The sequence below is a fragment of the Tupaia chinensis genome, unplaced genomic scaffold (genome assembly GCF_000334495.1).
Source record: "Tupaia chinensis unplaced genomic scaffold, TupChi_1.0 Scaffold146052_1, whole genome shotgun sequence".
NCBI lineage: Eukaryota > Metazoa > Chordata > Mammalia > Scandentia > Tupaiidae > Tupaia > Tupaia belangeri.
Window position 1 is genome coordinate 245,964 of NW_006205908.1, and position 16,106 is coordinate 262,069.

General features: G+C 37.7%; 1 protein-coding gene across 1 annotated transcript in view; it reads right to left on the reverse strand.

The window, feature by feature from the left end:
* The window catches only part of ALDH1A1 (aldehyde dehydrogenase 1 family member A1), a 57,038-nt gene extending 41,213 nt beyond the window's left edge, over nt 1-15,825 (reverse strand). The window contains exons 1-2 of the mRNA XM_006168716.3: nt 15,714-15,825; nt 1,639-1,743 (exon numbers count right to left, since the gene is read on the reverse strand). Coding sequence (XP_006168778.1) covers nt 1,639-1,743; nt 15,714-15,779 — 171 coding nt within the window. The 5' untranslated portion in view covers nt 15,780-15,825. The remainder of the gene's footprint in view (nt 1-1,638; nt 1,744-15,713) is intronic.
* Nucleotides 15,826-16,106: the final 281 nt, after the last annotated feature.

Below are 16,106 nucleotides of genomic sequence, written 5' to 3' on the forward strand. Positions count from 1 at the left end.
AAACACATATTTATTTTGGGGACAAGCAGATGGCATAATGGTTATGTTGCTTGACTCCCACATGACCAGTCACAATTTGAATACTGGACCTGGTGCCTTGAAACTCGCCAGGCATGTGTGTGTGTATCCAAAATCCAAAGAAGAAAACATGGGATTGTGGCATGGCAATCACCCCTGGGGGGGGTGATTTCTCACTTCTTCTGTCTCTCTCTGGCAAGTGCACATGCCCTATAGCAAAAATCTCTCTAAAAAAAAAAGAAAAAAATATATGTACATTTTAAAAAACTTATTGATTTTAAAATATTTATTTATTTATTTTTGAGAGTTTTTTGCTATAGGGCGTGTGTGCTCACCAGAAAGATAGATAGAGACAGAGAGAGAGGAAGCAAGAAATCACCCCCCAGGGGGGATGGCCACACTGTAATCCCTTCTCCTCCATTCTCCTCTCAGGATCTTGGACACTCACACACATGCACCCAGCCTGAGTTTAAGCCACTGGGTCCGGGACACGAACCACGGTCGGCATGGGAGTCCAGCGACATAGCCATTACGCTAGCTGCTGGTCCCTGATTTATTTATTTTATGAGAGAGAGTGAGACAAACAGAGAGAAGAAAGAAGAGTGAGAGAGAGAGAAGTATCCCCACAACCAACCAGGATCACAGGCACCCATGTTCAAGAGACACATATAAGATAAGTAATACTTTTGTAGGTATGTGTTCAGATCAAAATTCTGCAAGCTCTTCTACTTCTGACTCCAGGCACCCACGTTCAAGAGACACATACTTTTAAGATAAGTAATACTTTTGTAGGTATGTGTTCAGATCAAAATTCTGCAAGCTCTTCTACTTCTGACTCCATCTCCCAGGCTATTTAAAGTGACCCTGTTTTACTTTTATAATGATCACCTGGGAAACAGTAGCCCTGCCAATCACAGGCTCTGGGGTCCAAAGGGCAGCCCTTGAATGCCAATTGCATTATTTGTTAGCAAAGTCACTCTGAGAACATCACTCAACCTTTCTCTTCCCCCATTCCATCCTTGTTTGTAAAAGTGACTAAAATTGTACCTGTCCTATAGGTTTGCTTGAAGTATCATATTAAGACAGCGTTTGGAATTTTAAAAAATTACCACTAACTAAAAGTTGGGTTCTGTTGTTATTACTAGTATTAGAGTAACACAACTTTTGTTTTTCAATTTAAGGCATTTTAAAATTCACTTTTGTAGGTATTAATTAAGTTTAACTGAATAATTTTAATGAATTAACTTTTAAAATCCTGTACCGTATTAAGTTTTAGCTTCACCTAGTAACTTAAAAAGAATAATTTTATATAAGTAAGGATTTCTTTTTTAAACCTCTGATCAATCCCTTCTTTGCAGTCTGTATCATAAATCTAGACACCATTTCAATCGAAAAATAATGAAAAGTAGCGGGAAAAGATGACCACAACACTCGGCAGCATAGGCTTCTCATCAGTACATGACAACTGAGTGCCCTCTGTGTACCAAAAACAATTCAGAAAATTTTCCCAGAAGCCCGATCTTCATGACTAGCCTTCATGAACTTACAATGGGGCTGAGGACCTCAGAATGGCAAGAAACAAACCTGGCGTAAAAACTGAACTTGTGTTCAGAAACTCACCTTATCTCCTTCCTCTACCTGGCAGAGTTTCTCCTCAGTTGCAGGATTAAACACAGGAAATTTCTTTCCACTCACGGAATCATGCCACTCATTATTTATGAAGATCTGCAGGGAAGGAGAGAAAGTAAGTAAAAAGGCATTTTATTTTTTCTTTCTTTCTTTTTTTTTTTTTAGAGGTTTTTCCTATAGGGTGTGTGTGCTCGCTAGAAAGACAGAGAGAGCCAGAGAGACAGAAAGGGAGAAATCCCCCTCCAGGGGGGATGGCCATGCCACAATCCCTTCTCCATTCTCCTCTTGGGATCTTGGGCACGCACGCACATGCACCTGACATGAGTCTAAGCCACCGGATCCGGGACTCAAACCACGGTTGACTACATGGGAGTCCAGCGACATAGCCACTATGCTAACTACTGGTCCCAAAAGGCATTTTAATATGTAACAAATTTTGGAAATCTTTGTAAACATAAATAATTACCCAGTACCTAAATGATACATATCATGTCCTCTCTCAAACTGTTTTTGGTCTGATTAAGATATTTTACACATACACACGAAAATAAAGTAAAAGTTTTAAGTTTCATGAAAACATGTGGCCATTTCAACATGAAGAAATACAGAAATGGAGGATTGTCTTGTTGGACAATAACACGAACATGTAGGATATCTTTAACTGGACTGATGTGCAGTGTATTCATGTTGGGATCATTCATTTACAAGCTGTGGTGATACACAGGGAATGAATGTATAAAAATAAATGAAAAAGAATAACAAAAAAGAATAAAAGCATACAGATTGGAGAAAATCTAGAAAATGATGCTTTTCCTTGATACAGTCACAAACTTGAGGCAAAAGTGGAGACTCTGGCAGGCTTTGTCTTTATAAAACATTGCTTCTGTTTTTCCACTTTAGATTCTGAACAGGCTCATTTTGGGCTCGCAGTGATGTGGCATCATAAGTGATTATTTTCTCATCTTTTATCTTATCATTTTAAAGCTAGCAAAGTGGGAAGATTTTGAAAGATGTTTGCTTAGAAAAAATTGGCCGGAAATATTTTTCATTGACTTTTTAGAGGCACAGAGGTTTTCATTTTCTTTTTTAAAATGACGACTCAATGAATTGTCCTCAGACGAAGTCAAGTACTGGATTTCTTACTGAAGTATTGGGTCAGCGGGAAAATCATGATGCTTCTTTGCATTGAAAAATATGTATGACTTTCCCAACAGCCAAATCTGTGAGAAAGAGATATGCATCTAAAGAAATAGAAGAGTCTAGAATATATAGAATTTTGTTGTGGATGTACTATTAGAGAATAGAAATATTAAAAGCATCAGTTTGTAAGTTTTAAAATCTGTTTTAACCTTTGCAACCCCAAATTTGCATTTCATTAAGAAACCAAGTTTGATATCTTATTCATCTTCTGATGAGAAAAACAAAATTGACAAAGCCAAATTAACAAATATCTTTGGATGAGCTGGTGGTGTGGAAGTTAAGTGCTGGATCCCACATTACTGACTCTGTGGTTTGAGTGCCCAACCTAGTGGCTTGAAAAACATGGTGGGTGCTTATGCGTATGTGCCCAAAATCCCAAGAGGAGAGTGAAGGAGATGGGATTGCAGTGTGGTCATCCTCCCTGCAGGGTGATTTCTCTTTGTCTCTCTCTACATACGTATGTCTCTGGTGAGCGCATGTGGCCTACGGCAAAAGCTAAAAAATGAAAATCTTTTTTGTGATGGATAAAGCTATGTGCTGTTTCAGATAAGAGCTAGGATTTCTTTTCTCTCTTCCCATTCCTTTATTTCTTATTTATTCCCTATTTTCTTATTCATTGTCAAAATAGAAGAACAATCATAAATATTGGATGTTATATATCACAACTTTCTGTTAGACTTATGACAAGATAAACTAATTTATATTATTTTGAATTGTGAGTAATAAATATGTACAGTTTTAAAAGAAGGGGAGGCAGATGGTAGCACAACAGTAAAAATGCCACACTCCATGAGGCAAATCCACATGGGAAGGTTATCAAGGCAAAGGTTATCAGTTCAAGCTCTCCGAGCGCACCAGGCATGCGTGTGCCCATCATCTGGGGCTGGTTGAGTGAGGCTGGTGGTGGGTGGCAACTAGCAGATCCTATTCGGGTCCTTTATCTCTGTCTTTGTCTATTTCTCTCACTCATGGAAGATATTATTTATTTTTAAAGGGTGATATGTACTCTGGATTTAAGACACATTTTAATTCAAATACCCTCCTCATTAATATTTAAAGACAAGTTACTGGTAATTCAACCCTGAGAAAGAATGTACTGCAGTTCGCTCCCTGCTCCCAGGTTTTAAGTCAGCTGCTATGCTGAACACCTATCAGTCCAGTGACAGTAATCAACATTACATACTGTTAGATTAGCTGCTTATATAAAGGGTCTTCACAAAGTTCATAGAAAATACATATTATAAGAAAAGATATGTATAAATTTCAAAATTTTATTGTGCCAAAATAAACTTGTCCTTAATTCCATTTTCTGTGAACTTTTTGATGTCCCCTTGTATTGCACATATCTGGAATAAAACCAGTCTTTTAAATTGACCTGTAAGTTTTTTGTTAACTCAGATATGCTAGCATATAGTATCCACAGTATAGTTTAAAATTCTGTCAAATTGATAAAAAATATATCACTGTGTATAGCTAAATGCTTGAGTATAATTCTATTTTCTATGATTTACAAGATTATTTAGAAAAAAATATTGGGTTGTCCAAAAGGTCATAACATATTTTTCTGTTCTTTTTTTTTTATACAAAAACGAGTCATGACTTTTCTGATGATCTAACATTTTTATCATAAAATTTATCACTTTTTTAATAGTCATTTTAAAATGTCTATCTTCTCTCCTGGTTGTAAGCTCAAGATTGTGTGTGTCTGATTTTCTGGTTTATCCTCAGCGGCCAACACAATCCCAGTCCTCAAGTGATTTTTAGCCTCAAAACAAAATTCTTTTTTTTTTGGGGAGGGTGAGGGGGTAGAGGTTTTCGCTGTAGGGCTTGTGCACTCACCAGAAAGACAGAGATAGAGAGTCAGAAAGTGAGAAATCACCCCCAAGGGGGATGGCCACACTGCAATCTCTTCTCGGGATCTTGGGCACACATGTACACATGCCCGGCGTGAGTTTTAAGCCACCGGGTCCAGGACTTGAACTGCGGTCGACTACATGGGAGTCCAGCGACATAGCCATTACACTAGCTGCTGACCCCCATACACAACTCTTGAATAACTTAAAATCAAGTCAAAGAAATTATAATCCTTCAGCTACTCATGGATACCATCTGTCATATTCTGCATGTGAGTGCATTACACCACTTGTGATTTTCTACAAAAATGGGGAGGAGAATAAGCCTTCTTATTTTCTCGTTCACAGCACTACAATGATCCATACAATAAAATTGCATCATCCTTATTTTGGAAGAGTTCAGAGGAATGGTAGTGCTTGCCTGAAACTGATGGGAAAAAGACATGGGCATGAATAAATAAAGGGAAGGATTCAAAGTAGTTCAGATGAAGAGCTTAGATGTACAAAGATACATATATGGGAGTATGAGAAAGGCAGAAGTGTCAAGAAAAATCCAGTTTCTCTGATAGGATAATTAAATACAAATGAACACCATAAAGTTCATGAGATTATCATCTGGGGAAAAAAAAAAAGTTTGCATCCTACTTCAGCTTGAAGAAAGATAAATTCAGATTAAAATGCTGACTTGCCTAAAATCTCCTAGAGAGAATTTGCACTCTAGCTATCAGAAACACATTTTTACAAAATCTCATAATTACTCTTGAAATGTATTTTTATTTATGCATATCTATCCCTTACTCTTTAGCATTTTTCTCCCAGGGATGACTGAGAAACACCTCAATCAACTTGTCCCAAGCTCAGTTCATTGTCATCTCTAGTTTTATTCTGCTCACCCAAACTAAAGTTCTACAACTGGCTCACCTATACTCTCTCTTTCCTCCTCTGCTCAAATGCATGCAGGCACACACTCTTTTCTCTGTTATTACACACATAATTCATAGTCAACCTTTTGTATAAATGTATCCTATTCTATTACATCTGCCTAATTAAAATTTAATTTTCAGGTCAATCCTGTTGCCTAGTGGTGATCCCACATGACCAATGGGGTTTGAATACAAGCACCATGGCTTGAGAAACCATGTATATGTATATGCATATACACCATATACACCATGTATATGTATATGTATGTACCAAGTCTCAACAGGATGGAGAAATAGAAGAAAAGGCATTGCGGCATAACCGCACACCATTGGGGGGATGATTTCTCCCACTCTCCCTTTCTCCCTTTTTCCCTTTTCCTTTCTTTCTCTCTCACTCTCTCCCTGGTGAGAACACATGCCCTCTAGCAATTAAAAAAAAATATTTCAGGTCAGCTGGGCATGGTGTTTAAGGTGGCTGGATCTCACATGGCTGACTATGTGGTTCCAGGCCTGGACCTGATGACTTGGAAAACACACAGGCCATATGAGTAATGTGCCCCAAATTCTGAGAGGATAATGGAGAGAAGGGCTTGTGGCTCAGCCATGCCCCTTGGGGGGGTGCTTTCTCAGTTTTCCTTTTTCTGTCTTTCTGACAAGCACTCATACCTTATAGCAAATTAAAATAATAATAATAATAATAATAATAATAATAATTTCACTCTATTGTTAATCTTCCTTGGCCAACCTATTGATCATTTGGATTTTGTCTACACCACTCTTCAGAGCACTGTGGTGATTCTCCATTGTCTTTATAGCACCTGAGGAGTTTGTGATCTTGACTCAACACGCTTTTCCAAACTTTTGTCCTGCTATTTCCTCAGTTTACCCGTTATTTCAGCTTCATTATTACTGCCTCAAACACCACACATTTATTTATACAGTTCCTCAGACTGGAGTTACATATTTTTTTTACTTCAAACTCCACTTGAATATGTCACCTCCTCATCAATATTTTACCAGTTGGTCCAATTGGATTTAATATTTTTTCTTATTTTCTAACATAAGAGGCTAGTAGTATCTTGCAAGGATCAAATTGCTTATATTCTACTTTGTGCTCAAGTTAAATATCTATATCATAGCTCATAAAATTCCACACATACAGAAAAAAAAACTAAAGACATCATAGTACCTGCCCTAGATTGTTTTCAAACACCTTTTCAAAACTTTACATCAGATTTACTCACATTTGCTAATAGTTCCTTCCCACCTCCCTAAAGATTGTATTACCTTTTCGGACTTTATATCTCTAAACTAAAAAAAAACAAGTCTGACCCTGTGGGAAACACACTTAGAATCACAGCTTTCTACTGTATAATTTCACTAAAAATAAATAAATATATAAAAACAATATACAGAAGAGCCAGCAAGTTGAGAGATGGTTAAGGCCCTTAGCTCCTGCATGGCTAACCGTGCTTTAAGACCCAGACTCAGGGACTTCAGAAGCACAGCAGGCACATGAACATGTGTGCCCCAGTTCCCTAAGACATGATTTCTCATTTTTCCCTTCTCTCTCTCTCTTCAGCGAGTACAGGCGCCCTTTAGCAAAAACCCTCCCCCCAAAAAAAATACAGAATTAATTACATTTTGTTAGGTCTGTGGTGAAATTCTAGTTCCCACTAGAGTCCTCTAAAGGTCCAGCTAATTTGTGGTTTCAAGTTTTTGATAATATGTTCTCAATAGATTACGGTTTATTTTATTCCATTCCTATAATCTCTTTTGGTGAAAGAATTTCAATACATTACAATATATACTGTACTACCTAGCTTCATTATCAGAATTTTACATCTAAATCATACATAAATTCTCCCTACAGATGACAGCCTGCAGGCAACTGAAAACATCCGCTGTAGATGATCCCACGTTATCAACAACTGCCCAGAATTCTTCATTGTTAACCTTTACTATAGGGGCACACAATAACGCAACTTTTGTTTGAACTTGTGCTTACATTTACATAACCCTAACTGGTTCCTCTGTGTTATCTGAAAAGTGTTTGTCAAATAACGAGTAAATACTGGAGACATAACTCTGGAAGATACTGTGGGAAAATGAGAGCTGAGTTAGCCAGGGCCCTTGTTCTCAAAGGGTGTGTAATCCGAGGAGAGAGTATTTTTATCAAGATCAGCCAGTAAAGAACCAAAGACTGAAGACTAAAATGGCCAAAGAAGGGCTCTACTCAATCAGTTCTCTAGCAAGACTCATGGAAGACCAGGACAGGACTTGGAAGAATACATTCTGGAAGGATGGGAGCAGTATTGGTTGAGAGAAGAAATACAATGAGGGCCAGCAGGTGCTGTGGTGGGGCTGCCTATGGTTCGAGTCCCGACCTTGCAGCTTGCTTTTTCACTTTCTCTCTCATCTCTCTCTGGTGAGTGCACATGCCCTGTAGCAAATTAAAGAATTATAATAATGATAAATAAAAATAGATACATAATTTTTTTAAAAATAAGGAAAACAATGAGCAAAGGGGGTGTTTGTAACATAGTAAAGATATCAGCCTCGCAGAAAGCTCCAGCGTAAACTAGTCATAGAGAAGGTCAGACAATGGAAATGAACTCAGTGTGTGTTAGACCTTGATCCACAGAGTGAAGATTGGACTCCATTACAGATGTAAGAAGAAAGTGACAGGATTAAATGGCTTTAGAATACTGATTTTAAAGTATCCCCAACTGATTTGAAGTAGAGCAGCCAGAATCCAGGAGATTAGCCCAGAGACTACTTTAACAAATCCTAACAAGAGGACCTAAGGCTTTTGGGTGATATAGCAGTGTCGTCTGCAATAATAAATGATGCACATTCTCCTACAAACAGGTCTTTCAGCACAAAAACCAAACCTGCTCTCCGGATCAGATATTGTACCTCCTTTTCTTCTCCTTAACTATGGAGAATTTATTGGTAGGAATGACCTTAATTATTTTTTCTTCTGTTTTAATTTTGCTAGCTTTATGTGTGGTGTTTACTTTACAGCTAACTGTGTGAACAAATGTTTTTGAACAATCATCCATCCTATACTTATATTAAATGCTTATATAGAAGAGTCCAGGCTAAGCAATGTTTATTATAAAATTATGAAATCCATTTTAGTCCTGTTGAAATGATCTATCATGGTGACGACTTCGTTTTCCATTTGCTATTTGTTATTAGCAAGTAAACAGGAAAGGAGATGGCACTATAAAAGCAAAATATTCTGGGATCCTCTTTAACCAGTGTTTTATCATTTCTAACTATGAGTTTTAGGCCCAGGATACTTTTAAGTTATATGTGTGTGTGCGTGTATATGTGTGTGTGTGCATGTGTGTAGATATATATACACAGACAGTAGATATCTTTAAGTTCATAATATTAATTGGAAATTTTAGATGCCCAGGCATACTCTTAGACTTCAAGTGCTTTTAATTTGGGGAAACAATCAATGAGAATGTTGAGGCAATTAAAAAATTTATTTTTACTCTTAAAATTTTAGATATGCCAGATTTTAAGAGCTATATCATATTACCTTTGATAAACAAGTGGCTATTTCCAGGATGCAACTGAATGTCCAAAAATAAGTCATAATTTTGAAAAAACTAATTGCTTTTCCAGAATAAAAGTTATGTTTTACTGTATTTGATATACAGCTAAAATTTTAAATAAATACACACATTCCTCAATATATTTTTGGCTTGCATCAAGCTGGATTTGACTAATGGAAAAATAAAGACCTATTAGCTTTATCTGCCGGTGTGAGATCTTTGAAAACTGTTGGCTGAAGTGGAGAGTCTTTGACTTTCTCAATAGGTATTCAGGGTTCCCTAAATTCATAACCGGGAAGCAACTGGGCCATTGACTCTAGATCCTATAAAGGAAGCCAGTGCTTTCTTGGTGGCAGAATTATTCATTTATTTTAGAGAGAGATTTTTTCTATAGGGTGTGTCCACTCACTGAAGAGACAGAAAGAGACAGAGAGACAGAAAGCGAGAAAACACCCCCAGGGGACATGGCCGCAGTGCAATTCCTTCTCCTCCATTCTCCTCTTGGGATTTCAGGTATGCACGCACACATGCCCGATGTAAGTTTTAAGTTGCAGGGTCTGGGACTCAAACCACGGTCAATTACATGAGAGACTAACAACATAACCATTATGTCATCTGCTGGTCCTGGTGGTAGAATGATTTTAACAGATCACATTTTCAATGTTCAAAGAATTTCTTTTAAGATCTTGTGAGGGAAAGGGAGGTGATGAGAATCTCCATGTTATGTCACCTGTGAAGATTTCTAATCCAGAGAGCCAGGTCTCTGTGTGGGGAGTGATGGGTGGTGTTACAAAAGGTTAGGGAGTGATGTGTATTGTAAATGTCTATCTTTTCTCTGCCTTAGGAACCTAAAATTGTACAAATGACAATGGAGACTGGGGGAGAGAAAGAAAGAGATTGAGACAAAGTAGGAAAATATAGAAGGAAATGAAGGAGAAAGCCATAGATGGGAGGAAAATATTTATCTGCAGTCAAAGGAATGAAAACAGAAGGAGACAGTGATTAAAACAAAAATAGGAAAAAAATAAACTTTTTTAAAATTTCTGTTTTATATTATAGTCTGAGTTTAGTATCATGAGTGTAAAATCTTCTTCTTTCTCCCTTTGTTGTTTGAAAAACCCTGTCAGCCTTTTCAGTTCAGTGAAAAGAAAGGAAAAGATGCCGCAGCATTTGCTTTGAGGCACACCCTCCCTACGTCCAAAGATGACAGAAATGCTGATCAACAACTTGTTTGTATATCATGCTTATCTTGTATCAAAGAGTTAAGATGTAGAAGCACTAGAAAGTTCTATATATACTTAACATTTAATAGTACGAAGATCCAATAATATAATTGCCTGCGTACAAGTCTTCTTCCTTCTAAAGAAATTGCTAAATTTAAAGTACAATTGGGTTGCTTGGTATTTATATTTCTTTAATTTCTTAATAAAAAATTGGGAGAATAACGGAAAAATTCAGATAATGGGATCTAGGGTGAGGAGGCAAACATTGTGTGAATTCCTAGAGAATAAGTTTCCATGAACAATTTCAGCATTATAATGAATCAGGTGGAGACATAACATCAGAAAACCAAATATTAGAGACACTTTGGTACCCTTTCCAAGCAAAGCTTCTGAGTGGGGATGTTTTATATACACCTAGACGCACACATAATCAGACATTTCGATGTCATGGAATCCAGATGTAGGCAAATGCTCGCTTCTTCGGTTTGTTTGTTAGATTTTAACTAAATGTTTAATTACGAAGCAATTGTTGCTCAAGTTCTTCCTAACATAAATCTGTGTTTCCACTTATGTCTAACAACGTGTGATGTATCCCCTAGCCACAATTAGAACATCATGAAGAACTAAACCACCACTACCCTGTGTCAGATCACGGCTGTCCTGAGACAAGTACATCTCCATTTTCTCAATCAGCTTTGCTCTGAACCGAAGTCCAGTCCTGATTTAAGCTCCCCTTAGAGGTTTCTCTCAGATAAAATCAGCCAGTCTGGCCCCAGCTTCTACTTCCAGTCTCCTCTCATTCCTTCTCTCCTTTATGCACTGTACTCCAGCCATGTAACCTTTTGATAGTTTTTGAACATAACAAGCTCTTGTCTGCAAGGGCTTTGCAAGTGCTATTACCTCTGGATCTTTGTTGTTGACCTTTTTACATGGTCGCCTGGCATCCCTCAAGCTTACCTTAAATGTCCCGGTTTTAAAGGGACTCTTAACAATCTTATCAAAAATAAGCTCTTCCCTTACAGTCTCTCAGCTTAGTTTTCTTCCTTTTAGCATTTAGCATAATTTGGGATTAAAATCTTCCCTGATTTGTTTGCTTGTTTTCTGCCCCACACTATCCTACACCCTCCAGGATTAGAAGCTCCATGAGAAAAGAATCATGTCAGCCTTCTTAGAGGACCCAGCACAGAGCAGTAATTCATAACTTGCTAAATAAAGGGAGAGAAAAAATGGAGAGAAGGGAAGGGAAAAAGGAGAACTGAGTGGAGGGTGATCTTTGGAAATCATGTGGCCTGAATTTTTTTTTTTTTGTAGGAATTTAAAAAGAGACGAGAGAAAACAACAATGACATATAGTATTCTATGATTCAGAACTCTTTCTATTGAAAATGTAACTTTAACCCAGGATGATGAAACAAAATAAAGATCTAAGAAAGTAATCTCCCCCTCTAATCAAAATTTATTCCACAGGAGTGGAAGAAATGCAGTTCATGTAGAAATTGCTCACCTGTGTCAAAGGACTCTGCCTCCTGGCCTCTCCCAGCCCAAACCCCACCTTCTCAACAAGAGCGGAAAACCTGTTTCCTCCCAGCCCTCCCTATTGTTCTCCTCTTGTTCTAAGATGGCGGTACACTTCCTCCTCTTGACCTGGAATGGCAGAACAACAGTTCGGACGGCTCACAGTCACTCACCCTCCAGTAGTCAGGAATGGGCAAATGGAAAATAAAGGACAAAACAGATTTTTGACCACTCAGTGTCCCAAGATGGCATGATTAACCATACACAGTCGTTTCTTCGTGCGAGGGCTCAGCCTACCAGCATTCAATGTCTGATTTTGTCACTTACCTGCTGGGTAGCTTTAGGCAAGTTACTTAGTCACTCTATTCCTCAGTTCTCTTATCTGTAAAATGGGAGTAATATCCTCCTCATAGAGTAATTATGAAGATTAACATCACTGAACAAAACTTACACAGTCACGGGCAGAGTAAACACAAACATGTTATCTATCATTCTTCATATGCGTGTGTGTGTATGTGTGTGTGTGTGTATGAGTGTGTGTTAAATGTCATTAGCTGATGACCTTTTCTGGTATAAACAAACTGTTATTTAATGAGTTAAGTTTAATAATTAAGTTAAATGTTTCAGGGTTTGAATTTTTGTGTGAAAAATCTTATCTTCTTCAATTTTCTATTTGTCTTTTTTATTTTTCTTCCTTAATATGAAAAAGCAAACCAGTATTGTGAAGAAAGAATGAAAAACAAAGTTATCAAATCCCATAAGAGAAAATTCTTGATCCCTAAAGTCCTGGTTAAATCCTCGGAACTTCGCTCCAGTGCAATCTTTGTCAGGTGGGACATGACTGTGCAAGACAAGTGACAGAAATACTTGGAGAAGAAAACGAGACAAGGGAAACGCTGTGGGAAACAGGTCTAGGGAAGGTAGGGTAAAAGAGAAAATTCTGGAAAAACTTGAAAGGATTCAGGAAAATAAAGTAGGACTGGGGTTGCTAACATTAATCAATCACTTCCCAAGTGCCAGGCACTATTTCAAGTGCTTTGTAGGCACTGAATTCATTTCATCCTCCTTAGAAAATAGGTGCGTTCTTAATCCTCATTTGTACTTAAGGAAACCAAAGCAGAGAGGGGTGGTATAGTTTGCCTGGTCAGCACATAACTTTCAAAGAAGTGCTTCCTTTAAAGGCTCAGTAAAACAAATGGGTTAACAGATGTGGTATTCAGTTACAATTGGAAAAGGAATAAGGAGAGTAGGTGTGGGATCTGAGTTTATATGGATTTATAGTGATGTGATTGTGGCTTTAAATGCCAAAACCTCTTATATCACTGTAGAAAGTACTTCTTAAACTCTGGCCTGTGTTTTATCTACCCCAACAAAGAAATCATCAGACTGTACTAGAAAATAAGTCATAAAAGAAATGCATCAATGAATTCTTTTGTTTGGATGAGCAGCACTCTCAAGCTTGAGAGTACATGGCTTTTCTATCATAGTTGTAATCATTTCTTTCTGTTACTCAACCCTCCTGCCTCTTCCCTCTACCTTGCCCCAAAGACCAATATCCTTATAGTGATCATAAAGAAGGATATTAAAACAGGGAGATAAAAGCAGTAGAGGAATTTAGGGACCAGTCACAGAAGATAATTCCTCAGACACTATAAAGTCTTTGCTTACTTGGTGTGCTACCAGGAAACTTAGTTAATAACCATCATTTGTCCAACTCCTCTTGCAAGTGCAAATCCAATACAATCCTTTAGTGGGACACAGTAAAAAGAAAAATGCAAAGGCATTTGAAAAAGCTCACCCATTTAGATTTAATTACATACATAACTGGTATCCTTCCAAGTGTGAAAATGTTGTAACCAACACGTCAAACAATAAAATGCTATCTGAACAGAACACATTTATACAGAAGATGTATGAGAAATCAGAATTCACAGGCTTCCACTGGGCATTTTACCTAGAGAGGTTCGTAGACACACAGCAATGTCTGCTTGTGACTCTTGCCTTCTTTTGAATTCTTAGGTTAGTCATTTAGTCATTTGCACCTAGAGGGATGTTCTTGTCCAATGACTTTGAAATGAACAGGCATTTTCGATCAAAAACATCTGTCTGTGTCGAGAGATCGCTGTATTTGTGCTTGTGTATTATATTTTAAAGATCAACTCATTTGTCTAGTATTGCTTCTCACATGGTTAATTAATGACTACTCAGTGATACTTAATTCAACAGAAAGATTATTTCACAGCAGAGCTTCCTTGAGCTAAACATACAAGAAAGACTTACCAAACTTCTGTCAAGTCAACTTAAAAAGAAGGGAAGGAGGCATCTCGACAACCAAACTATTTTGCAGGTATATCATAGAAAAACAAACTCCTTGTGATTCTATGTACTAATAGTGAATAATCGAAGCATGGCCCAGAATTTTGATCTGCATGATATGTACCTTTGACTGTATCTACTTTGAATTGAAATGTCTTGTGAATGATTAACTGGGAAGAAGAAAGTGAAGGAGACTGGAGTCCTGTGACCTCTGCCATATCTTCGCCAAATGTGCGTTGTTGGATGCTGTGGGCTCACCACCTTTTTCATGTTCCCATTTGTAACACAATTCAATGGAAACATCTCCCCCTTTAGTAAAGTCTTGTGAAAATAATGCCTGAATATACCTCAGCGCTGCTGGTGAAAGGCAAAAATCAGATCTGTGCTGACACTGTTCTAAGGAAAAGAACCAATCAGCTGAACAACTTCCTCATTCGTTGTGCTTATGAAAATGAAAATGCAACGGCCTTCGGGATTTCAAAATTATCCATAGTTAGAAGTCAGGAAATAAATGCACAGTAGTGAGGATTTTGTCGTATCACTAAATACAATGCTCTTAATTCAGAAAGTAAACGTGGTTCTGCCCTAAGTTACAGTAGTTCCTTTCTTACTTTACTTTCTCCTTCACACCATGACACTAACTAACTTTTAAGTTAGATTTTTTTTTCCTCATTTGTTTCGGAGTTTTAGTCTCTGACAAAAAAGCAGGCACGTCCCAATGTGAAACAGGCAAGTTCCAGATACTCTCAGAATGACTCGAACAGAATCCAATTCCTACTTCTCCCTTGCTGTGGAGTCTGAGGTCTGAGATCTGGTTCCTACTCCTATTTCTCTAAATATTTATCAATTAACAGTTACACATCTGCTCCAATGGCCGTGAACTTGGCCAAAGAAATAAATAAGAATGCTTTCTTTCCCAAGGTATGCAGGGTGACACAAGTCTATCTGAAGTTTTTTTGAAGCAGGGGTTTTCATTTAATTATCAGATTTAAGTCCTCTTTACACTTATTTCATTAAACATAATAGAAAAGTTATGTTATTTCAGCATGTTCTGACTCTTTTTCTTTTCAGAGTAATCTTTTCCCACTTGTTTGACTCCTTCTAGTAAGTCAAATTCTCTCGTAGTTCTTTGCCTCTTGTAGCATGCATGCAGGCTACGCTAAAGTTAACAGAACTGCTTAGAAAAGTCCACTGAATCCTGGCACAAGAACCTTTCACACAGAAGAGAATTCCTTTCTTTCACTTGGATATATTATAAGAAACAAATTTATGAGAAGTGGTCTGCCACGATTCAGAATTCACTATTTGATCAGGACACTAAACCCAGACCTGCATTTTCCAAGCTTTTTATTTTGTATTTGCAGAGGGCTCTTCACACAAGTTTACTTACATTGACCTTTCATGCTGTAAATAAATGTAGTTTTAACAAATCTGAGGCAAAGCAGCAAATACAAGTTGTACTAACCTTAGTGTATTGAATCTTCAAATTGGTAAGTGGGACAGGTAAGTCTGGCGTGCCTGAGGACGACATTTCTGGTTCAGCTCCTGAAACACAGGTGACAGGCTCAGCAATTTGGTTCTGTTAGAGCACTTGGCTTTATTTGTTCCTTTATATTTGCACAGGCTAAGGTTTATTTGCATACTGGGATATGATTGGATGAACAAACTCAGAGCAAAAAAGAAAACGACACGACTTATTTGTAACACCTAGTGCAGGAAGCCTTTGACTTTAAACTTAAATCCTTAAGAAACCAGCACTCCGGCATTGAAGTTGCATCTGGAGACAGGGCGCTATTTGCAGATGAATTAATTTACAAAGCCGAAACCTGTGATAAGAGTATGCAGCACAGCTGCTCTG